Genomic DNA, 24,561 nt, shown 5'->3' with positions numbered 1-24,561 from the left:
TCACCACCCTCTGGGTGAGAAACTTCCTCCTCATATCCAACCTAAACCTTCCCCGTCTCAGTTTAAAAACCCCATCTTAGTTTAATTCATGCAAGAATTAAACACAACACTGCCCACCCCACAAGATTTTAAGGAACACCACAGGAAAAAAAAAATCCAAAACAAAATAAAACCCAAACCACCCTAAAAAAGCTCAGTCCATTCTCCCATCTGTCACCGTGTTCCTCCTTGTGCAGCAGATGGATGCAGTGACTGAGATGCTGGAATCCCTCCAACACCCGCACTGCCCCACATGGTCAGGGCCACCTCCCCAGATTTGTGTGGTGCAAAACCAACACTGGAGGGTCTCACAGCAGCATCAGACAGGGGTGAGAGCAGCAGGGCATGCATAGATATGAGAAGGCCGAGGTCACTTCTATAGGGCTGGCAGAAGCACAGAGCTGTGACAGAATAGCAAAATCAGGGCAAGGGGGGGGGGGGGGGGGGGGGGACAAGAGCAGCACTGTGACTAATTGAAATGACTTCAACGAATCCTCTCCAAGTCCACCTACGAAATACTGCCATGCAAGCCCTCAACTGCGGGGGAGAGCAAGGAATGTGGGGGAAGAAACTCCTCATCTGACCTATTGCTTAACAATAACAAGGCTGCGGCTGGCTGCGAGGACAGAGTGCTGCTTGGCTTCTCCTCCCAGCCCTGCTGGCTGCAGTGCTGCCTTCACGCTGTCGTCGTAACACGAATTTTGGATCCATAGCTGTCCCAAGTGATTAGGTCAGTGCGAAGAGTTACGACTGTGCCAGGCGTGCGGCCAGCTGACCTTCATAGGTTAAGAAGGGCTCAAGCGAAACGGTGGTTGGCTGCCAATGCTCAATAATAAATTACATTCTTCAAACGAGGACTCAGCCTCCTAACTACTGCAGTAAGTGAGGCACAGAAATGCAAACAGAGCGGGATAACATGACTTGGGATTTCACCTTGCTCCAAAGCATCGGGTCTGGCAGCTGTGCTCAGATAAAACCAAACAAGGGACCTGCTTAGAGGTGCTAACTGCTGGGGGACCACAGCAAGGACTCAAAATCCTCAATATTTATCCCAGTCTCATGGCAACTGCAGGCTGAAAAGCCCACAGGTTGCACAGCACCGAACTCTGCAGGCTACCCAAGCTGGCTGCATCCACTGCGAAGTATTTGTAAGGAGTGTGTATGCTAGGAGGGCTGAAAATCAGCCTGGTGGAAAGCTGTCAACCTCTGCTTGAGGGGTCTTTGGGGGGTCACCTCAACTGCTTTTGCTTGGGGGAAATTTGGGTGATTCCCCAGCCTCCTCTGAATGACTTACCCCAGCTCTGGCAGGCAGAAGGCACCTCCTTCCCACGGCAGTGCTTCAGACCACCATCGAGCTGTGGCTCTATTGCTTTGTTATCCTCTTGCAGCCAGCACAGCCCTCTGACATGTGATAACTCCTGAGTCAACCTCTTGCTGCTGCCCACAGTTTACTCACCAGCAACAGCTGCGTGAAATGGATACACGTTGGGCAACTGGATGTACCGAAGATGTAAATCCTGGCTTTGTTTGGTTTGCACTGACCCTGCCTGGAAAAACTGTGAGAAGCTTTAATGCTCCTGCTGCAGCTCTCTGAAACTGATAGAGTTCGTAGGTTACAGTGCCACTGAAATCACCCTCCAAAGTGGCTGTAAAACGCTTGTCAACACTATGAAACTGCGCTGGTGTTGGTATAGCTGGAGCTGCCAAACCTCCTGTCCTCTGTGGACACGCTTGTGTAGTTTATTCTGGCACTGGAAGCAAAACAACCTGCAGTGACTAAGGCACCCTCAAACCAATATAACTTTTAATGAAAAATTATTTAAATGGAGATGATTGTGCCTCGTGGCCCTCTCTGTATTTTCAGCTTGGTACAACGTGCTGACACCTGTGGAAGAAGAGCTTATTTTGGGCTCCCCGCTCCCCTTGAAATCATAGCATCATAGAACGGTTGGGTTGGAAGGGATCTCAAAGTCCTTCCATCCCCAACCTCTGCTGTAGGCTGGGTGCCCCCCCCCACCAGCTCAGGCTGCCCAGGGCCCCATCCACAGCCTTGGGCACCTCCAGCCTCCCTGAGCAGCAGTGCCAGGGCCTCTCCGCTCTCTGAGTACAGAATTTCCTCCTCACATCTGACCTAAATCTCCCTCTTTGAATTTAAAGCCATTTCCCCTTGTCCTATCTCTATCTGCCTACGTGAAAAGTCTCTCTCCCTCCTATCTATAAGCTCCCTTTGGGCTCTGGAAGGCTAAAGTGACATTTCCCCACAGACTTCCCTTCTCCAGGCTGAACACCCCCAGCTCCCTCAGCCTGTCTCCATAGAGAGGTGCTCCAACCCAATGGAAATGATTTGGCTCATTGGTGGAAGCAGTGGAAGCTGAGCCAGGAGCCTCTGATAGCTCCTCTGGTGGTTTGGCTTCCTGTCTCACCCATTTAAAACTTACCCCCTTCATCATCTGTGGGTGAATTACACAGGTGGTGGCTGAGCTGTGCCAGCCTAGCAGCAATTCCCAACTGCTGTGCAGCATATGGCACCTTTCCCCTCCTCCCACAGGGACGTGGCATAGAACAATGTCACTCCAGGCCCCATTCTACTCACTGATGTTGCTGATAAAAACTGCCCCTGATCTCTGTAGCAAACTGTTCCCAATCTTTCCAAGGGTAAATACTCTAAAAGTCTGGCTGCTGCACATTCATTCACACTGCCCCATCCCTGGAGGTGTTGAAGGCCAGGTTGGATGGGACCCTGGGCAGCCTGGGCTGGTCTTAAGTGTGGAGGTTGGTGGCCCTGCCTGCAGTGGGGGGGTTGGAGCTTCATAATCCTTGAGGTCCCTTCCAACTCAAGCCATTCTGTGATTCTACGATTCCAAAAATAGTTTTAATCCAGCTTTCATTCTTACATCGATTTGGGTTCCCTCTGACTATTTCAAAGAAATGCTTTCAAACAAGAATAGGGGAGATTTAGACCGGATGTGAGGAAAATAAGAGCCATGAGGCATTGGCACAGGTTGCCCAGAGAGGTAGTGGGCAGCTGCAGGGATAAGGCACCCAAGGTCAGGTGATGGGGCTCTGAGCACTGATGGAGCTGTGGGTATCCCTGTGCACTGCAAGGAGTGGGACCTGATGGCTTTTAGGGGTTCCCTTCCAACTCAAACAATGTTATGACTTGATAGAAAAGGGAGAAGATAGGAACTCCCTGATTTCTAATCTTTCCCTCTTGAAAAAGGGAACAGTACAAAGCTAATCTGTAGAACATACAGACTTGAATGCACTAAGTGTAACATGCAGAAGTTTACAATGCATAATGCAAACTTATTTCTCTATGTGATGGAAAGAACAGAGGACTAAGATAAAGGAAGAACAACAGCAGTGACAAGAAAATCCCCCACATAAGAAGTCAAGTGTCCTGCATTCATCTCCAGCAGGTTAGATATGGGTAAAACAAAAACCAATCCTCTCCACCAAGCAGCAGGTAGGTAACCTTTCTTTTAAGGACTACAGCTACAGAGAGCAAGGTTAGTAAGTTAACTGGGTTCTCAGCCTGACCTTTAGAGGTCCCTTCTAACTCAAATGATTCTACAGACTCGAAAGTTGGGCCTGGGAGAATCTAATGAGGTTCAACACAGCAAAGTGCAAGGTTTTGCACTTGGGCTGGAGGAATCCCAGGCATTTATACAGACTGGAAGGAGGAGCCCTTGAGAGCAGCCCTGCAGAGAAGGACCTGGGGGTCCTGGTGGGTGAAAAACTGAATGTGAGCCAGCAGTGTGCTCCTGCAGCTTGGAAAGCAAATGGTATCCTGGGAACCATCAGAAGAGGGGTGGCCAGCAGGGACAGGGAGGGGATTGTCCCTCTCTGCTCTGCCCTCGTGAGGCCCCATTTGCAGTACTGCATCCAGGTCTGGGGTCCCCAATACAAGAAAGACAGGGAGCTGTTGGAGAGGGTCCAGAGGAGGGCCACAAAGATGCTCAGAGGGCTGCAGCACCTCCCCTACAAAGACAGGCTGAGGGAGCTGGGCTTGTTGAGCCTGGAGAAGAGAAGGCTGCGGGGTGACCTCAGTGCAGCCTTCCAGGACCTAAAGGGAGCCTACAAACAGGAGGGGAGGCAACTCTTTGAGAGGGGAGATAAGAGCAGGACAAGGGGAAATGGTTTGAAGTTGAAGGAGGGCAGATTGAGGTTGGATGTGAGGGGAAAGTTGCTGACAGAGGGAGTGGGGAGGTGCTGGAACAGCTGCCCAGAGAGGCTGTGGATGCCCCGTCCATCCGTGAAGGTGTTGAAGGCCAGGTTGGATGGGGCCCTGGGCAGCCTGGGCTGGTCTGAAATGTGGAGGTTGGTGGCCCTGTGTGTGGAGGGGGGGTTGGAGCTTCATGATCCTTGAGGTCCCTTCCAACCCAAGCCATTCTGTGTGTCTATGAGAACCAGTGGGTATGCAGCAAGCAGGAGTTCACGGTACCCTAGGGAAGGCAATCCTCCATTTATGAGGGTCTGCCCCACAACATTAAAGAGTTCTAACAAAAGGAGATTTGGAAAACAGACTGTGAGGTCACTTCCCAACTTGCTGTGTTCAGAACTCCATCACGAACACATGAGGCTGAGGTTCCCCAACTCACAACAGCAAAAAGCAGACCAAACCAACAAGCTTTCCATGCTCCTAAGAACAACCTTTCCATCCATCCCTGAAGCAAAGGATCCCTTTCTGCCTGCTCTCACTAGCAGAGGATTGGTGAGCTGAGAGATTCCAGCCCAGCACGGAGCAGTGCATCAAGTGGCAATTCCAATCTTCCCTCTTCAGAGCACAATGCAGCTTGTCAGTAAGCTGTGTGATGAGCAAATGGAAAGACCAGATAACAGCTTACAAACATTTAAAGAAATAAATACCACGGAGTGTGGGCATACACATATATATATTTTTTATGGCTAAACAAGGAGCTGCACACAGGAATGTGATGAAATTAAGGCTGATCATGAAGAATGGCTTCCTGAGAGATTTATCATCCTGTGGCATAGTTTCAGTGGAAGCAATGGATGCCTGATGACAGAGATCACTTGAAATTATGCTGGGCAAAAGAGAAATGATGAAAACAGGCCTAAGGTGGCACAGAGACCTTTAAGATATCCAGCTGCATTCTTGTGTTATGGATTCTCTTGATCTCATGGTTGTTTCTCCATACCAAATAAGCAAACAGCTCCAGTTCTGCAGTCCCACCTCTCTCCTAACACAACCTATGGGCTGTTTCACCTTTTTTTTCTAACTGGAGCTGTACACTGCACTGTTGGTTTCAATTATTTGCCCGTAATCATCTCCGAATTCTTTTCCTGATCAGTTTGTTGGATGACTGTTCCATTTAGCACGTATTCCCTAGCTCAGTCCCCAACTTATTTTCCAGTTATCTATATTGAACGGCATTTGTCACCTCAATTATCCAAATTCTTTGGAATCTGGCTCTGCTGTTCCTCATTATAAGCCCCAGATTTGTGACGTTCTGGGCACCCAACTCCTACCAAAGCCAACAGCCACCGAGGAGACGCAGAGTCGCATCGGATATGGCTCAGCTGTTTTGCCTCCAGTTTCTCTATTTATTTTTTTGGAAACCTTGCTTCCAATGCTGTCTTCCAAACCATTTCTATAAACAGACAGAATAAAGATACTAAAAATGACCCCAGGAGAGGGGAGGTCACTTTGCAATTGCTTACTAACTAAGCTGGTTATCACCAGTCCTGCAGTTCTGGAAGGCACAGTATCGTCCCAGAACCTCCCTTGCACACATCAGGGTGACAGGCAGCCCACTTGGTGATGAGACAGCCAGATCTGAACTAAGCTAAAACAAAGACTGAATGACTGAGGCACCCCAACGGAATGCTGAAACGCTCACAGCATTAGAAAACCAGAAAGCTCCAACTACAGCCATTTGCACGGTTGTCAGTCTTCTCTCAATCCATCAACGGTTGACCAACAGCCTTAGATAGGAGCATTGCTGGAGCCAGGCCCCTGACCCACGTGGCTGCCTGTTTTTGCACCTCTTACCTTCCTCATCACTGCTGTCAGACTCCAGTTGTTTGATTCGCTTCCTCTTCTTCTTTTGATTTTCGGGCTCTCTTTCCTCCTCGTTGTCAGACTTGTCCATCCTCTTCATTTTACTGCCACAAAGAAAAATCAAAATAAGGCATGAAAACACACCATCCCTTGTGTGTGTGCATGAAAACGCTGCATGCACTGCATACATTCCTGATAGAAGAGCTGCCAGCAAGGAGATCAAATACCTCTGGTACCTCCTAAAAACATACGAGCATCACATGCTGAAGTATACTCACCCATACCATCAGACAGAGGTGCAAGGGCATTTTCAAGCCTCTCAACCTTACCCACATCCCGTTCTCTTAAACAAGGAGGACTTCTTCAGCCCCTCTGCAGCTCAGTGTTTTGCCCAGTGCCTCACCTAGCTTGGCCACAGCAAGCTGGCAAGGAGGCATTTCTGATCTTGTCTCTGTAGCTCAGGCTCCCAAACACTCATGTCCCCAACAGCATCGCTCAGAAGCTCTTTTGACAGACTGCTCGCCACTGACTGACTATGAGGTAGTGTCTCAGAATCCTGGAGCCATTTTTAAAGACTACTGGAAAAATAAAATAGCTTCTTTCTTTTTAATGTTGGCGAGACACGTCAGACTAACAAGCCTGGAGGCTAAAGGCCCACGTATCCTCATGGAGCTGGTATGGCCCAAGTGGCCTTCCCAACACCACGCTGCCAACACGCCGTTTCCAGGCCCCTGGACTGAACAGGACTATCAATAAGAAGGCCAGTTAGCACCAACTGCGATGGTGGGCTGGGCGGTGCGCTCACCTATTTAGTTAGCAACAGATTGAGACCACCAATTAATTACTCATAGGCCACCAGAGAGCCATCAGACTGTAATGATTTTTTGTCTCTGTCAGTTTGGGTTGGATTAAACACAAAGGGTTGAACTTAAAATTTACTTGGAGCTTCAGCCCAAAGTAAACCAGCGGCATTGAAAGCAGCAGTACATTTGCTATGGGAATCAACAAGCAGAACTTTGTGTGCTGGGAGCTGTGTACATATAAGCTTGGGAATATACTGCCTTCCCTGCAACACAGGTGCTCCTGCCAGCCCCCACAGATTGCCTGTGGGGTCCGTGCTCAGCCTGCTCACAGCATGAGGTTGTCTGATGGAACGCCACCCCCTCCCACTGGACAGTACCTGGACCGTGTCCCTTCCCATTTGCAAAGGCACAGATGGCCCTGAGGCATCTACAGCACTAAATGGAAAAGAAATATTAAGAAAGAATTCTAAGAGAGATAAATTTAGACACGTTTAATGCTGTTTAGTAGCTGAGAAGAGGAGGCAAGCCAACGCTGTACAACCAGCCAGCTCAAAGCAAGGGCATCAACAAGCAGGTTGAGAGATTACAGGGACCCTGACTAGTGTGGCCCACCTCTTTTTGTCCTTTTGTTGAATTTTAGCAGGCTCTGTTTTCCTCCCAGGTTTCTCTACTATGCTATTAGGAGATGACTCTGGTTCTGTTGCAGGAACTGAAGTCTTGACTGCTTCTTTTTCCTCCTTTGGCTGCCCAGGCACTGAGTTGACTTTGAGTTTATCTGTGAATAAAGCATTAAAAAAAGTAAGACAACTCATAAAAGAGTGGACTAAGCAAAACTGTGTGCACCAACAATAGACAGCACTGCAGATGATGCACAAAAGCTTTAAGGGATCTGGATGGACCAAGCTGTGTCATACATAGACATGCTTGGGTCTGCAGCTGATTTGCTTCCGCTGTTCCTGATGGCACAGCCCAAACACACTGCAAGCCAAAGGTGCTCCAGCAGTTTATAAACTCTGCAAAGAGGGCTGGGAGGCAGTGGCAGAAGCTGTTATGGTCATTAGGACCATAAGGCACCACAAAGGACTGGGAGTCCGTCCCTCTTCTATGCATCCCCCTTCAGGAAACACCAAATCCATCTTTACTGTTGGTTCACCCCTTTTGAATTGGAGCTTTAATCGAGCAAGAAGAGCCCAGAAACGGAGAAATCAGGACTGATGAAAAGCAATGAGAAGTGTGTGCAGCCTCCACCCCACCCGACATTACTAAAAATACTGAGTGTGGGCTCCAGTGCAGCAGCTTGTCTCTTTCCCAGCTCCAATCTTACCAAGAATTGGTCTCTTTTGCCTATGCAGCACCATGCACACAGGCAATTCTACTGCAAAAGGCTTAACTCAGCACCTGCAGGGTGGGAATGGACAGCAAGTAAAAAAGTCAGGCTGTCTTATCAACCTGATAGGCAATGCTGTTAGTGTGGGCACGTGCAGAGGCCATTTAGAAGCCTGCATTATTTCCAGCAGGAGATCATAGAATGACCTGGGTTGAAAAGGCCCACAGTGCTCATCCAGTTCCAACCCCCTGCTCTGTGCAGGGTCGCCAACCAGCAGCCCAGGCTGCCCAGAGCCACATCCAGCCTGGCCTTGAATGCCTCCAGGGATGGGGCATCCACAACTTCAGCATGCCAACACCTTTCTGACAGTGTCCAGAAGACAGGCTGGCTGCCTCACTGAGCAAGGGAAAACAGCTCCTAAGGAAGAGCATGAGTGACAGCTATCTTATTTATCATCAACAGCACAGGGCTGGAGGACCCAATCAGTGTTAACTCAGGGCTTTCTGGCAGTGGTGAAGTCTTTGAAGCCAGAAGAGGCACGCTGACATGTGGGGAATAAATCTTACCTCTGGAATCACCCTATCTTTTCTATACACATAATCATTTCCAGTTCTGCTCAGTTTGCTGGGGGCTCAGGAGAGAACCTACTCTCACTGGAAGTCACTGAAACACATCCACAAAGTTCTCCTCATCATCACTGTGTTATCTACACCACACAATTTCAATTTCCTGGGTTTTTAGAAAGTGACTTTTTGGTCTAGCGCTCTTCAAAGATGTGAGGATGTAATGAAGTTAATTGCTGTAACAGCCCTTAGACTCGTGAGTCATGGGCTGAAGGCACTATGAGCAATCTGCTACACCAAAACAGGAGCTCAAAGAAGTCCATCAGCACTGCATGCTGTGTTCATTGACTGTACCCTGCAGACTTTAACAGCTGTTAGCTAGACAGCAAACTTTGCCATTTACTCCTTCCTAGCAACTCTTCTTTAAATCCCCTAGTATTTTTGACTGGAAGAGCATCTTTGAAGAATGCCCTGCAGTGCTTTTCCAGCATCTAATCAAAAGCTTTGGCATGCTTTCTTTAGCCACGGGTAGTTTCAGTTGGAAGGGTCCTCCAGAGGCCATCTAACCCAAACCCCGGCTCAAAGGCAAAGACCATCTCCCATTTTGCTATGCTGATTATCAGCTGTGCAGTTTGCAGGATAGGAATTAACCCTAAATCTTAACGAGAGGCTCCTCAGTGATTTGTGATGAAAAGCGAGCATCATTAATGCTCTCAGCATAGCAGGTTTTGGCAAACACTCTGCCAATAGCTGATCTTCCAGCCAACAGTGCTCACTTTAAATCAGCTAAAAATCCTTCCTGGGTTAGCCTGCACAAAGACGTCATCTTAATTGATCTCCACCCAGCAAGCTTGTTGTCTGAAACATTCCATTTACAACTTTTCTTTAATTTTTGCCTTAAGAGCTGCATGCCAAAAAAAAAAAAAAACCCCTCTGAGTTCAAAAAAGCAGAAGAATCATGGAATGGCCTGGGTTGAAAAGGACCACAATGATCACCTGGTTCCAACCCCCTGCTACCTGCAGGGTCGCCAACCAGCAGCCCAGGCTGCCCAGAGCCACATCCAGCCTGGCCTTGAATGCCTGCAGGGATGGGGCATCCACAGCCTCCTTGGGCAACCTGTTCAGTGCGTCACCACCCTCTGGGCAAAAAACTTCCTCCTCATCTCCAACCTAAACCTCCCCTGTCTCAGTTTAAAACCATTCCCCCTTGTCCTATCACTATCCACCCTCGTAAACAGCCAGTTCCCCTCCTGTTTATACGCTCCCTTCAAGTATTGGAAGGTCACAATGAGGTCTCCCTGGAGCCTTCTTCTCTCCAAGCATGATGTGAAGAACCCTAAGAAAAATGAGGGATGCAAAGGAAATCCAACAAGCCTCATGTCCCTGTGGTGGGGGGGAACGGAGGGTGAAGAGCTCTGCTCCTTTTCTATTATTTATACCTCCCCATCACAGCTGTACAGCCAGATACCTGACATCACTAATTACTTCTAATTGCTGTTTGGCAAAAAAAAAAATAAATTGATTTCCAATATCCCTCAGGACTTTCATTTATATATTTTTTTTGATTACAGAGGGTTGGTACCTAACCACAACTGACACCTGGCATAAAGCACTTACTCATGGCAGCCTTTCCAAAGAAGTTGTTCATGATGTTGCCCTTTGCTGATGGCTTACTGCTCGCTGCAGACACCTGGAAGCAAACAGAGGAGTAACCACAGGAATTATTCATGAAACACAGCCCTCAAAATGCACAGCACTGCTTCTGAACAAACAGAATTAATATGTATAATTAGCTGCCTGGTCAGCGTCTCAGATTTCAACACCTGTGTAGGAGAATTTGAGAAGAGTAGATAACAAATGGATTGAAAGGTTGAGAGTTCCTTAGCACTCTGTAGGCTGGGCCTTCAGAGCTAACCTAGGTCACATTCCATCTGATGGCTCACAGCGTTACTGAAAGAAGTGGTTGGGATTTGGGTCAGTTCCCAGTAAAGAACTGTTCTTTTTTTGCAAAATATCAGTGCCTCAATTCATGGTAACTGTCAGAGGAAAGAACACAGATTGGCCAAGCCATGAAGACTTTATCCAGCTCGTCTGGCACAAATGCTGCACTGCTGAGCAGTCTGCAAAGAACTATCACTGCTCTATTCCATTCCTATAGCCACTACCAACACGCAAACCTAAGAGAGCTTGGTCTCCTAATCCCATTTATTTTCATGTAAAACAGGCAACCAGACACTAAACTTTCCAAAACATTCAGACAAGTACATTTCATCAGTTCTAAATCACAAAAATGAACCAAAATGTACTCAATTGTTATAAAAAAAAAAAGCCAAACCACGTGCAGAGAACATTACCATCTTAATACCCACTTAGAGGCCACACTGCTTAAAAAAGACTTGTGCTAATTAGAATTAAAACATAATCCTATGCTGGAAAAAAGCAGCAGCTGGGAAGATAAACATTTTAGTCTTGCACAGGTCAGGCTCTGAAGCTTTCCTCGCAGACCAAGTTTAAACACCTTGATACTTTTAAGACCTGGACTTCTCACATTTCACTTATTGCTCAAAACAAATCCTTTTAAGCACAATAGAGAGCGTGAGATCCTCAACTGGTGTATATATTGGCATAAGTGAAGACAATGGAACAATTGCCTCAATGATGCAGCTATGCTGGTTTACACTAGTTGAAGATCTGACTCAAAGAGGAATGTCAAAGTGTCAAAGTTATGGCAAATACACTATGGTGGGCAGGTCAAGAGTGTGGCACATATACTTCCCTCTGAGAGGACTTAATGACAGAAGGCCCAACTGTGACACAGTTAAACACCTACAGAAGTGTCTGAGCCCTCCCAGCAGGCAGCAAGTTTAGCACTGGAAGCAGTGGATGAGGCTGCACTGTGGCTGGTTTAGCACTGGAAGCAGCAGATGAGGCTGCACCGTGGCTGGTTAAGGTTAGCTAAGTGCATAGAATCATTCAGGTTGGAAAAGAGATCCAAAAAATCACCAAACCCAACCCATCCCCACTGTGTCCACTACTCATTGTGGCCTTCCAGTACTTGAAGGGAGCATATAAACAGGAGGGGGAACGGCTGTTTATGAGGGTGGAAAGTGATAGGACAAGGGGGAATGGTTTAAACTGAGACAGGGGAGGTTTAGGTTGGATATGAGGAGGAAGTTTTTCCCCCAGAGGGTGGTGACGCACTGAACAGGTTGCCCAAGGAGGCTGTGGATGCCCCATCCCTGCAGGCATTCAAGGCCAGGCTGGATGTGGCTCTGGGCAGCCTGGGCTGCTGGTTGGAGACCCTGCACATAGTAGGGGGTTGGAACTGGATGAGCATTGTGGTCCTTTTCAACCCAGGCCATTCTGTGATAGGATTCTATGATATGATATTTCCCCAAGTGCCACCTCTGCCCTTTTCTTGAACACCTCCAGGGACAGTGACTCCACACCTCCCTGGGCAGCCCATTGCAATACCTCGCCACTCCTTCAGCAAAGAAACTTTTCTTAACATCCAACATGAAGAGCAAAGCTGGAAGAGCAGTTCATTAAAGCCATTAACCCAAAGGGTCTGAGGTCACTTACACTTGGGGCCTCCTTAGCTTTGGGTTCTTTATTTGCATCCTGGGCTTTGGAAGCAGCTTTGGCTGCAAACATCCCCATGATCCCCTTGGGGGGCTGTGAGCTCTGCTTAGCAGCTGTAGGACCATGGCCATTGAGTGGTGGGGTGCTGACAGCACTCGTGTCACTCGGTGTCTGGGAACTTGACCGCGCCAACGTCCGTGCTTGAGCAACTTCAGCTGGAGTCCTGGGGACTGCATCAGCACAGCGAATGGCACTGAACCTGTGTGAAGGAGTGAGAAATTGATTTAGCCTCTTAGGGTGTCCACGTCTGCTTCCTTAGGGTGTCCACCTCGGCTCCCTCCCCAGTAGTGCATTGCTTCTCCAGTTCTGCATTCTCCTGCTATGGGAAGAGCGATTTAATTTGTGCCAGAGCTGACACTGAGCAAAAATGATGGAGACCTCTACTGAAAAGATCAGCTGGACCTGTCAGCAGGAGCCGGAGCGTTCAGATGCAAAACAAGCTGTTCAGATTTCATGGGGGAGGGGGGGAGCCCATCTCCACACCCAGGGTGGGGATGGAGTCAACTGCATTTTATTCCTAAACTGGTTAAGCTCCCTCAGGCTTGCTGCAGACATAGTTTTGCTGTCTGATGAGCTGAAATGTTTACAACTTCAAGATGCTTTGACAGAGTCCACTACAGCTGCAGCAAGCAGGTAGGGAGATCACAACTGCAACCAAAGTGCTGAGGTGGCTCCGAAGACATCCAGGGACTTCACTATATAAAGGCATTTCCATGCAGTCTTTTGTAGACAGAGATGCATCTCAGCTTGCAGCAGTCTGAAACGTGATTGTCTGAGAGAGGCTGAGATACAAGAATTAAACGACGTGCTCACAGTTACAACACAAGTCACTGACAGTCAGGAATAGCTGTACCCAAAAATAACCCAGTTCTGCTCCCCACTGTGCAAATCACAGGCGAGGCTTTCCAGATTTCCTACAGCAATGCCACAAAAGAGCACAGGCTCACGCCTTCCAACCCATGGAATTACACAGCGTGTTTTTATTTGCATAAGAAAGAAAGCAGTTTTCTGCCAATTAATTGCCTCAGCATTAGCAGTCCACTTCGACTCCCATCACAAACTGAAATGTATTAGCAAGTATCTCTATGGCACTTCGAGGCTGCAGCAGCCATCTCTTGACATCCAAACCTTTAAAGGAAGGAAAGAAGACATTGAGGGAAAATATTCCCCCTTTCCTTTCTACTTTCAGCCTCTTTTCAGCTCACTGCTACTCCATACACACCCATGAGCAACACCAGAACTCACTATATTACAAATGACACATGATCATCAATGGTTGTATTGAGTGTGCAGCAAAGTACATCTCAACCTCACGCACCTCTGGGAAGTTACCTCGCCTTAATGCTGCAGTGTGACTATAGCTCGTGGGCTCCATCCAAAATTCACTCAATAATCACTGAAAAAACAAGCAATGTTTGGACTATGCTCTGCAAGCAAGGAGCTGCTTCCGCTTGGAAAGCTGACATTAGCAACATGCATTAAATCCAGCTATTCACATGAGGGCACCAAGTCACCTCCACTGCCTTAGCAGCATAAGAGGTCCTATACAAACACAGAGGAGAATATAGATTCTGGCCCCAGAGCTTATGAGATATATGGACTGAGAAGCCAGTGGGTTCTGTTTGCTATAAACATGCACATAGTCAGAGCTCTGTGCTCACAGGGACTGTGGGGATCTCGTCCCAGCTGTAACAGACTGCTCATGTAGTGGACAAGTCCAAAGGAGAGGGAACAGGGCTGGTTTGATTTCTTTCAGCCAGGCCACAGATGAAGAAGCTGCATTTTTCTCTGTTTGTTTGGGAATTTCTGCTCCAAAGCCAGGAGGAGAACTAAACGTAGGCAGCAGAAAGTGGTTTTCAGAACCTGCATTGCCTAAATCTTCTGGGTGCACAAATCCAAAAGGCAAGCACCTCTAAGACACAGGTACCTCCATGTAGGGCTACCCTACAGTAAACACAGCACAACAAGGTGACTGCAGCCAGAACGCCATACCTCTTCCCTGAAGCTGGGCTTTCCATTGTTTCCTGTTGCACTGACATTCACATCTCAAACGCAGTTTCTAAGATGTTATTTTTCCCCCAGAGGGTGGTGATGCACTGAACAGGTTGCCCAAGGAGGCTGTGGATGCCCCATCTCTGCAGGCATTCAAGGCCAGGCTGGATGTGGCTCTGGGCAGCCTGGTCTGCTGGTTGGCGACCCTGCACATAGCAGGGGGGACCTCCTTGGGCAACCTGTTCAGTGCGTCACCACCCTCTGGGCAAAAAACTTCCTCCTCATATCCAACCTAAACCTCCCCTGTCTCAGTTTAAAACCATTCCCCCTTGTCCTATCACCATCCACCCTCGTAAACAGCCATTCCCCCTCCTGTTTATATGCTCCCTTCATGTACTGGAAAGCCACAGTGAGGTCTCCCTGGAGCCTTCTCTTCTCCAAGCTAAACAATCCCAGTTCCCTCAACATTTCTTCATAAAAGGTGCTCCAGCCCTCTGACCATCTTAGTGGCCCTCCTCTGGAGCCCTCTGGGCCCTCTTCAGAGAGGTGGAAGAGACCAAAGAGCAAAGGCACAGTCCCACAAAACAGAAGGCAAGCTCAGGTTACTGCTTTGCTGAACACATCACTCGTGCTTTTGTACTGTTTCAATTTACCCTTCCTGTGTGACAGAGAACTGGATAAAATTGGGGATGATTAAGTGTGGCCAGGAAATGAGAAAAATGTTTCTAGCCATCTGACAAGAAAGGTACTGGAACTCTGCTGGAATAACAGAGTAAATGAAGCAACTGTAAGCTGGAAATAGCTCCATTTATAAAGCAATCCTACAACGTGCTGTCTGGGGACTGGTTTGGCATGGCTCTTCTCTAGCTTTCTAAAAATCCAGGCATATTTGGTAACCACTGCCTTCTGCTGAAGTGCACTGTGTAACAACACCTCTTCGGTCTCAAATCACACAGCATAAGAAGGAACACCAACTCACTTGCTGCAGTTGTGCAGGTTGGCTTTGATGATATCGTAGTCTGTGTTGTAGAGCGGCCCACTGTCTTTGAGCAGGGCTTTCTGAATGCTGTAGACGTGCACGCTGGTAACCGTGGCCAGTTTAGACTTCATTGCTGGGTGGGGAGAAAGAAGAGGCCTCCATTAGCACAGCCTTTAAAGAACCAGATGACAGCTCTAACTGAATTCATAGAATGATAGAACGGCCTGGGTTGCAAAGGACCACAGTGCTCATCCAGTTCCAACCCCCTGCTATGTGCAGGGTCTCCAACCAGCAGCCCAGGCTGCCCAGAGCCACATCCAGCCTGGCCTTGAATGCCTGCAGGGATGGGGCATCCACAGCCTCCTTGGGCAACCTGTTCAGTGCATCACCACTCTCTGGGCAAAAAACTTCCTCCTCATATCCAACCTAAACCTCCCCTGTCTCAGTTTAAAACCATTCCCCCTTGTCCTATCACTATCCACCCTCGTAAACAGCTGTTCCCCCTCCTGTTTCTACGCTCCCTTCAAGTACTGGAAGGCCACAATGAGGTCTCCCCACAGCCTTCTCTTCTTCAAGCTGAACAAGCCCAGTTCCCTCAGCCTTCCTTTATAGGAGAGATGCTCCAGTCCTCTGACCATCTTAGTGGCCCTCCTCTGGACGCACTCCAAGAGCTCCACATCTTCAGACAAATCTCAGTGTTTGCCTTCAGAATACCCAGCATCTGGGATCCAGAACATCTGCACGACCACCTAAAGTTCAGCAAGAGAACAGATGGTGATACCTCTACGCTGCTCAACTGCTCCCTGCCATTAATGGTACCAACTAACATTGCAGGGTTTCCTCCAGTAATCCACTGAAATCAGTGTTTTGTCTCTTTGACTCTATTTAGACTGTAGCCTTGAGACCAGAGCTGCTTTCTTCTTTATTTTAAGCAATTCTTTGTTCTCTGCTTATACTGCTCTTTCCACACTGCCCTGGTTTGAGACGGAGCTTCGAGGCACTGCAAAAATACACACAGTAATCATTTCTTGGGGCCAGTCCTAGACTGAGCAGCCCTGCTCCCATCACAAAGCTCAGCCTCTTCCAAATGTAAGTCAGACCTTTGGCTGGCTTTGAATACAAAAAACACAAACAGCTCTGCCCTCCCCAGCACTATGCAACATGCATAATTCAACAGACCTGACAGATAGTAGTTGCACTGCTTGACAATACCCTGATGAAGACAACTTCACTAGTAATCCACTTCACATTTCAAAGAAAAATAACACACGTTAGGCCATTAATACTGATGGTAAAGGTCACAAACACCACAGTTTGTTCTCAAACGCCAAAGATGTTTCTTGAAAGTGACATGGAGCCTGCAGTTGTGTTTCTGTTGTTACAGCTCAGAGCCCATTAGCAGGATCAGATGTGGAAACAGACAGAAAAGAGTCCCTGTTAACTAAAATGTGCAGCAGGGAAATCAGACCTCAGTCCCAAGGCTGCAAAGTTACCAAGACGTTGGCTCAGATGGTCGAAATTCTGAGAAACAAACTGGTACAAGAAGTACACACCTGAACTCCACACAGCCTGACTGGGCACCTAATGTGCAGATGGCAAGTGCTGTGCTCTGCTCACTTTGCTGTTCTTTCAAAGCAAAAAAGCATTCTGGAACAGGCTGCCCAAGGAGGCTCTGGATGTCCCATCCCTGCAGGCATTCAAGGCCAGGCTGGATGTGGCTCTGGGCAGCCTGGGCTGCTGGTTGGTAACCCTGCACACAGCAGGGGGTTGGAACTGGATGAGCATTGTGGTCCTTTTCAACCCAGGCCTTTCTATGATTCTATGATTCATCATCCCACGATCGCTTACCTTCCAGCTTATCCTCTCTCACTACTGCAACCTTGTGGCACTGTAAAAAAACAAAAACAAATTGGAATCTTAAGGTTTCAAAAGATTTGTTTTCTATAAGACCAATATCTTCGTTTATCTGCTGAATGAGAAAGTCTGTGGGTTAGAGGTGCTGCTTTGCAGCTGCCCAGAACTCTGCCACTACCTTTAAACGGTCATCGGCCACTGATTTCTAAAGCCACAGATCCCTATTTTCCTCATTCACTGTTTCAGAGCTCAGAATAAATGTTCAGTCCTCCATTCCTGACATCAGGAGATGAGATACAGAAGAGATGTGAACAAAACAATGCAGCACAGCTGAGAAAAGCAAAGCAATGCAGCTGATGACCAACTGCTGCAAAGCTGATACGCCGACCCATGTATCTTTACATTGCCTGCAAACTCAAAGTAGCAACATTTAGCAAAGATATGGCACCAGAGAAGCAAGCCACAATGAGAAATTAAGCATTAATTTAACAGCCAGAAATGAATGCTTCCAGAAATGCACTCTACAGCATGTGTTCTTTCCAGGCTTCAAGTATCACACCTGCTCTATGACATTCAACAGGCTGCAGTTAGTATCCAAACAGACAGGCTGGACAACATCCATCCATTACTTTTGTGTTTGGCATATACCACACACTATCCAGAAAATGAACAAGAGGCAAGGAAGTGTAACTAACCTGAAAAGGTAAAGAAAGATTGAGAGTCTCTGTGCCACACTGGGGCTGTAAGCAAACAGCGTGCAGTGCTTACAGTGAGAAATGTTTGTGACAGATTTGTGGCTGTATCCCTGCAGCTGAATCTACAGCCTCGTGGCTACACCTACTGACAGCAGGCAGGAGTGCAGGCTCACCAGCAGGCACAGGACCTGAAGCACTCCCATCCATTCCCTCCCAGTGGTTGTGCCAGATACCGCCTATCTGCTCTGATAAGCTGCTCTGATGCCTGCATGTCTTCTGGAAGTGTTCTCCAGGTGTGAGCTCCTGTCCTGCCCTCTCAGGCATTCAGTCTGGGGAGCAACCAGCACTTCCTGTGTGCCATTCATCTCTGCCCCAATGACCCACTGTGGCTGCACATCATCTCTCAGCAACCACTGGGATGGCAGTGCTCAAAACCAAGATATTTAAAAAAAAATTAGGGAAGGGGAAAATAATATTTATGTACCTTTGTAGATCTTTCTTGTTTTAAAAATACTACTGAGTTAAACATATATCTACCTATATCCTCTGTACCCTATGCCAGAATTCACTTACTTGCATGATCTTTAAATTTGCCCTGATGTATTTAAAATGATGTGTGGATAAACTTCTTGCCAATTCTAGGGAGCCAAGAGCTGCTGCTTTGTTATTTTCAAAAGGAACCAGAGAAATGGATGGAACTGTGAGCAACCTGGTTGAGGGGAAGGTATCCCTGCCTACAGCAGGGGGTTGGAAATAGGTGATCTTAAAGGTCCCTTCCAACCCAAACCATTCTGTGATCCTATGAAAACCCATTAAACTCAGGTTATAGGTGAAGACCAGGTCTAAATGAAGACCAGGGATTGTATTTCAGAAAAACCTTTGAGTATCCAAAAGATAAGAATAGACACCTAGTGGTGTATCAAAGGCTTTCAGTGTGTGGCCCATTCAACTCTTCTGGGAGCAAAGGGGAACAGGTGACCAATTTGCTTCTTTTCTTTCAATAACCCTGAGGTACCTATCTGAACTTTTAGATGGCATTTTTGAAAACCTGACAAGCAGTAAAAAGAAAGACACAGTTAATGTATTCATGTAGTAGTTAATACACTTAATACATTACCTACAAGGCAATTGGAAGTGAATTCCAAGCTCTCTCCAATGCTACCCCACACACTTCTATTCCACAGCAGATCCTGGAGAACACATCAGCTGCTCTCACAACGGCCCCTCCAGGCTATTTTTATTTTTTAAATAAAATTTGCTGTCCAAAAGTAATGATAAGATTGAGAGATAACTCTAACCCTAAATAAATGTACAGGTACAGAAGACCCAGCATGCTGTGCTTGGTGCTGGAACAAACAGAACAAGTTGAGCTTCTGATCCAAAGGTTACAAAAGAAGAGAGAAGACAAGAACAGTTTATAGAAACCCTGGAGAAAGAAGACTCACTGTGTGTCCATTCTGGATGAGGTTTCCTGCTACCAGGTAGGTGACGTGAAGCTGAGCTCCTGAGTTCTCCTTTCGTTTCCTCTCCACATAATCATACAGCATCCTGCACAAAGAAACCAGTGTTAATCACCCAGAAAGCAAAGAGCACACAGCACCCCTCCTGTGCAGCTTGCATCAAAAGAGCAAAGCCTGTCTGATCTGTCTGATCTAGAAACACTTTTACATCAACACTGGGATTAATTTAAACTTGTTGATTTGCCTTCCTCCTCTGCCACAGAGGATCTCACAGCCCAACATTAACCAAAGGAGAAACGAACTCAAGCTCTCAGTGCTTGAACAGCTGGCTGCAGATTGTTTCAGACCCCCTGGGCTGCTTGTTCTAAAGTTTCCCCCTTGAGAAATGCTGTTCCTACCCAGAGTGATGAAACTCCTGACCAAGGAACTGGTGATTTTGCACACGAGGACACTGCCAGGTGCATATGTACAGTCCCAGCTACAACCACTGACACTGTGATCAGAAACATAAGGAAACTGTGACTACAGAGAGACAAGGATTGAGTTTGCAGCCTCTGCCTATGCCACTGATTTATGGTGAGCAACCCAGGTACAATATATGACATAGATACTTGAACACTGCAATGACCACACTGGCATAACACACTCAAACACTTCACTGCTGCTATTAGGTGCTTTTCAAGTTTCTTGGAGAGCTTTAAGCACAAAGTTGTAGTGAGTTCTCCACTTCCATGTTGCTCTCAAAGGAAGGAGAAGGTGTTTCCACATCACCTGGGCCATCTCCTCCATGGCAGTAAGTTCTCTGGCTCTTTCTAGTTTACTGCATGACCAGAAGTGTTCCCAGCAAAGCTCTCCAGTCAGGTCTACACCGTCACTGAAACACTCATCACTGAATTGCTCAAATGTACCCAGAGCAAAGAGATCAATCTTTTCATTACATTAGATGCCCATGCTGATATTTGAGTACTTTGGACAGGACAGGTGAAGATGGGCTCAGTACACAGCAAACGTGTCTTCAGGCCCCAGCTACAGCTGGGAACAAGGACAGAAAGTATTTACAACATGGGAACGGACACGCTTACATAATCTTATGCTTAACTTCACCTTGCTGTGTATAAACAACCTCAGAATCCTTGAGAGCTCATACTCATAACCCCAAGGAGCCAGATAAGCAGGTATTCATAGCAAGGTGTGCACTGTGCTGCAAGGCAACCAGAGTGGATGAGCATTAGCTGCACACATGAGCTGCAGTTACCACCAGGGCTTTTTTCCTTTTTCCTGACTCTGCTCCCAGCAATACCTGTGGATATGTGTGTCCTGACCTGGGATGTGCAATGCAGTCCCACAGAGGCACTGCTCTGTTGGTGGGGCTGGCAGCAAATGCAGAAAACACTCAGCTGTGCTTCAGGATGAAAGGAGCTACACACATTCTTGGAGTAATAACAGTGCTAAAACATCTATTCTGGCCCAAGTATTCATGCTTATAATGGAGCATTAAGCACTGCTTGATTGAAAGCATGACTCCCATCCAAGTCAAGGCAAGACTTGCCCAAGGGAGGAGTGGTGAATCATAGAATGGCCTGGGTTGGAAAGGACCACAATGCTCATCCAGTTCCAACCCCCTGCTATGTGCAGGGTCACCAACCAGCAGACCAGGCTGCCCAGAGCCACATCCAGCCTGGCCTTGAATGCCTGCAGGGATGGGGCATCCACAGCCTCCTTGGGCAACCTGTTCAGTGTGTCACCACCCTCTGGGTGAAGGTGTGTTAAATAACATAACCAACCACACCTGAGACAGCATGCTGAATTTTTACATATCTCCAGAGGGAGCATTTTACTATGTTAACCACAACCAGAGAACAGTAATTAGCAATCCTCTGCCACAAAAGCAGAGGCCTGCAGGATGTGTTGATACTTACTGTTTAGCCTGGTTGACGTGGACTCCTAAAGTATAGCTCAGCCATTTGTATGTCACCTGTAAAGGATTAAAAAAAAACACAGTAAGTTTAAGAAAACCTCAGACTGTTAAACCACACATCCTCTCATGGGGAAGTCAAACACTTTAGTACCCCCTCCCCCAAAAAGAAACAACACAGGAAAACCTGGCAGAAGTGAGAGCACATCGACACCTACCCACCTTCAACACTGTGCCACACTGAAGGGATTCAACCCTCAAGATATGAAAAGATTTCTGACCCCAAAAGGCGTGTTTGCATGAATGCCCTTTGGAAATGCCACTGCATAACTGAAGCCATTCAAAACGTTGGTTATTAAGCAAAATAACCACCTAGAGAAGTGGTGGAGTCACCATCCCTGGAGGTGTTCCAGAACCATGGGGATGAAGCACTCAGGGATGTGGGCAGTGAGCATGGTGGGGGTGGGGCGAGGTTGGGCTTGGGGATCTGAGAAGTCTTTTCCAACCCGGGTGACTCTATGAAAATGCCCACAGTGCTCAGCTTCACAACAGAAACAGCACAATCTTTGGCTGTGAGAAGCATCCACGGCTCTCCCGTTTACTGAGGATTGATCAGATGATGCTGTCAGAAGGAACAGGTGGATCTCTGGGTGCATCAGCAGTCCAACAGCACCGTGTGCCAGGTCTCAGGAGATGACAGGCATGTAACTGTACCGTTAGGATGAGTCACATCCCTATACCTCCAACTCTGCCTTTTTTAACATCTCAGGCTAGGGCCTCTCCTGCCTCAAACACAACAGTTAAATCGTCATTAATCTAGCAGGTTATGGAAATAAATGCTAATGACACAGGCACTTCACCTTAATACAACTCCTTTCGTGGCCCAAGAGCTGCACTGATTTCACCAGCTCGGTTTCAAAACAAAGATTGTGCACAGAAAGAAAGACAGGCACGTGATTACTGTGTATCCCAATCTTCATACAAAGTAACAGGGCTTCAAGATGCTACTGATGATTGATAGTAACTTTACTTTTGTCTGATCAAGTAGTAGCCCAAACAGTGGCCCGGACTACAGGCTGAGAGGGCAGGGACTGCACAGCCTGGGGAAGAGAAGGCTCTGGGGAGAACTGAGAATGATCTTCCAATGTCTAAAATGGCTGTAAGAAAGAAGGGGACAGACTCATTAGCAGGACCTGTTGTGATAGGAGAGGGGGAAATGATTTCAAACTATAAGATGAGAAACTTAAACTGAATGGAAGACAAAAGGTTTTTTACAATAAGGGTGGTGAAGCACTGGCACAGGTTGCCCAGAGAGGTGGGGGATGCCCCATTCAAAGTCAGGCTGGACAGGGCTCTGAGCTCCTGATGGAGCTGTGGGTGTCCCTGTGCACACCAGGGAGTGGGACCGGATGGTTTTTAATGCCCCTTTCCAACTCAAACCATTCTGTGATTGCCTCAACATTTCATGGAAAAACGCTGTTTCATTCACATCTGAATTTTATGCCTTGAGGTAAAATACTGCTGTCACTACAGCGTGGGCTCAGCTCTCAGGGAGCATATGGAATTTTGGGAGAGCCACTTCCCCCCCCACCTCAGAAAAGACAAGGAGCTTTTGGAATGGGTCCGGAGGAGGGCCACAAGTATACAGCACCTGCCTTATGAAGACAGGCTGAGGGAGATGGGGATGTACAGCCCAGAGAAGGCTGAGTGGAGACCTTATTACAACCTTCTGGTATTTGAGAGGAGCTTATAAGCACAAAGGGGATTGACTTCTGGCATGGGCAGACAGTGACAGGACAAAGGGGGATGGCTTTAAATTAGATGCTGGGGGGAATTTTTCTCTAAGAGAGTGCTGAGGCCCTGGCACTGCTGCCCAGAGAGCTGTGGGTGGCCATTCCTGGCAGTGCCCAAGGCCATGATAGGGCTGTAGTCACCTGGGCTGTGGGAGGTGTCACTGCCCAAGGAGGGGGGTGCGGCTGTGGGAGGCTTTAAGGTCCCTTCCAGCCCAAACCATTCTGTAGTATAAACAATACCACAATCAATTCTCTTCAGCGGCACAATGGAGGAAAATCCTGACAAAAAGAAAGGCATTTTTGGTCCAATTTGAGCGACATCCCTCATCACCTCCGCGCTGGAAAACATGGGAGCAGCCACACCCTCACACCCCACAGTCATATTCACAAGCAATATTCAGTCTGTGTGGTGAGCAGCTCTGATTCAGCAGCACCGGGACAGGGGGGCACCAGCTGGGGGGGGACGGGAGGCCCTCACGGTTCCTGTCCCTACCCAAAGGCCGCCCATGCGTGTCCCAGAGTGCAGGTGAGCACGGAACCCCGCTCCCGCCTCACCTCCCAACCGCCAACGGGACGCAGCTGCTCTCTGGGCCGATGCTTTCCGAAACAAGCTGGGCTGGGGCTGCTTGTAGTGAGAAAAAAGGGGGGCCCTTCAGCAGCTGCCAGCCCAGGCCTGGCCCTGCAGCCCCCACAGCCGCCAGCCCGCAGCGTTCGGGGCCCAAACCCACCCCCTGAGGGACACACGGACACCGCTCCCCCGTGAAGTGGTACTGAAGGGAGGTATGGAGGGGCGGGGAGACCCCAATGTGGCCTTCTCCTCCCCGGCACCCCCGGCTCGGCCTCCCCGCTCCGCCGACACTCACAATGCGGTTCTGGTCGGTGACGAACTCATCGATGTTCTCGAGGTACAGCTCGTCCTCCATGGCGGCCGGATGGGGCCGGGCCAGGGGCGGGAAGGGCCCCACAGAGTTCCCGCGCACCTCAGTGCCGAGGCCACCGCGCCGCCGCCATAGCAACGGAAAGGGCGCGACGGGAGCCGCGCGGGGACAAAAAGATGGCGGCGGCACTTCGCGGAATCTGAGCTGGCCCCGCCTTCCGGTCCGCGAGCCCCTCCTTCCGGTCTGATGGCCCCGCCTTCCGGTCTGATGGCCCCGCCCCTCCCCTCTGATTACCCCGCCTTCCGGCCTGCTGGCCCCGCCCCGCGACCTCGAACCCTCCCCTCAGGTCCTGGCAGGGTCATATCAGCTCAGCTCCGTAAGCGGCGGCGGTCCGGTGAAATCTGGGTACACGTGACCTGTAACTTTAACGTGTTCGTTTATTGGTACCGAGAGCTGAAACGGAGGGGGAGGGAGGTTGTCTCAGAGGGTTTGAAAGGAGAGATGATGACACTTGGTGTAGCACTGAGGAGTGGTCTCCCTTCGGGTGCCCAAGGTCCTGGTGTTTTTGGAGAATGCATTTATCCTCTCTGTCCTTC

General features: G+C 48.4%; 1 protein-coding gene across 3 annotated transcripts in view; it reads right to left on the bottom strand.

Moving 5' to 3' along the window:
• POLD3 (DNA polymerase delta 3, accessory subunit) overlaps positions 1–24,027 on the bottom strand; it is a 30,092-nt gene extending 6,065 nt beyond the window's left edge. For 2 of the 3 annotated variants that reach the window (XM_040700493.2, NM_001006284.3), the window contains exons 1-9: positions 23,951–24,027; positions 21,299–21,354; positions 19,365–19,467; positions 17,219–17,258; positions 15,371–15,503; positions 12,340–12,598; positions 10,375–10,447; positions 7,480–7,642; positions 6,056–6,168 (exon numbers count right to left, since the gene is read on the bottom strand). In XM_040700493.2, the coding sequence (XP_040556427.1) occupies positions 6,056–6,168; positions 7,480–7,642; positions 10,375–10,447; positions 12,340–12,598; positions 15,371–15,503; positions 17,219–17,258; positions 19,365–19,467; positions 21,299–21,354; positions 23,951–24,010 (1,000 nt within the window). In that variant the 5' untranslated portion in view covers positions 24,011–24,027. Of the gene's footprint in view, positions 1–6,055; positions 6,169–7,479; positions 7,643–10,374; positions 10,448–12,339; positions 12,599–15,370; positions 15,504–17,218; positions 17,259–19,364; positions 19,468–21,298; positions 21,355–23,950 lie in introns of those variants that run through there. The other variant, XM_015280969.4, reaches the window with a different exon arrangement.
• Between the last annotated feature and the right edge of the window lie 534 nt (positions 24,028–24,561).

Source organism: Gallus gallus, chromosome 1 (assembly GCF_016699485.2).
Source record: "Gallus gallus isolate bGalGal1 chromosome 1, bGalGal1.mat.broiler.GRCg7b, whole genome shotgun sequence".
Lineage (NCBI taxonomy): Eukaryota > Metazoa > Chordata > Aves > Galliformes > Phasianidae > Gallus > Gallus gallus.
Note: the sequence above shows the minus strand (reverse complement) of the source record. Positions and strands in the feature narration are given on the sequence as shown.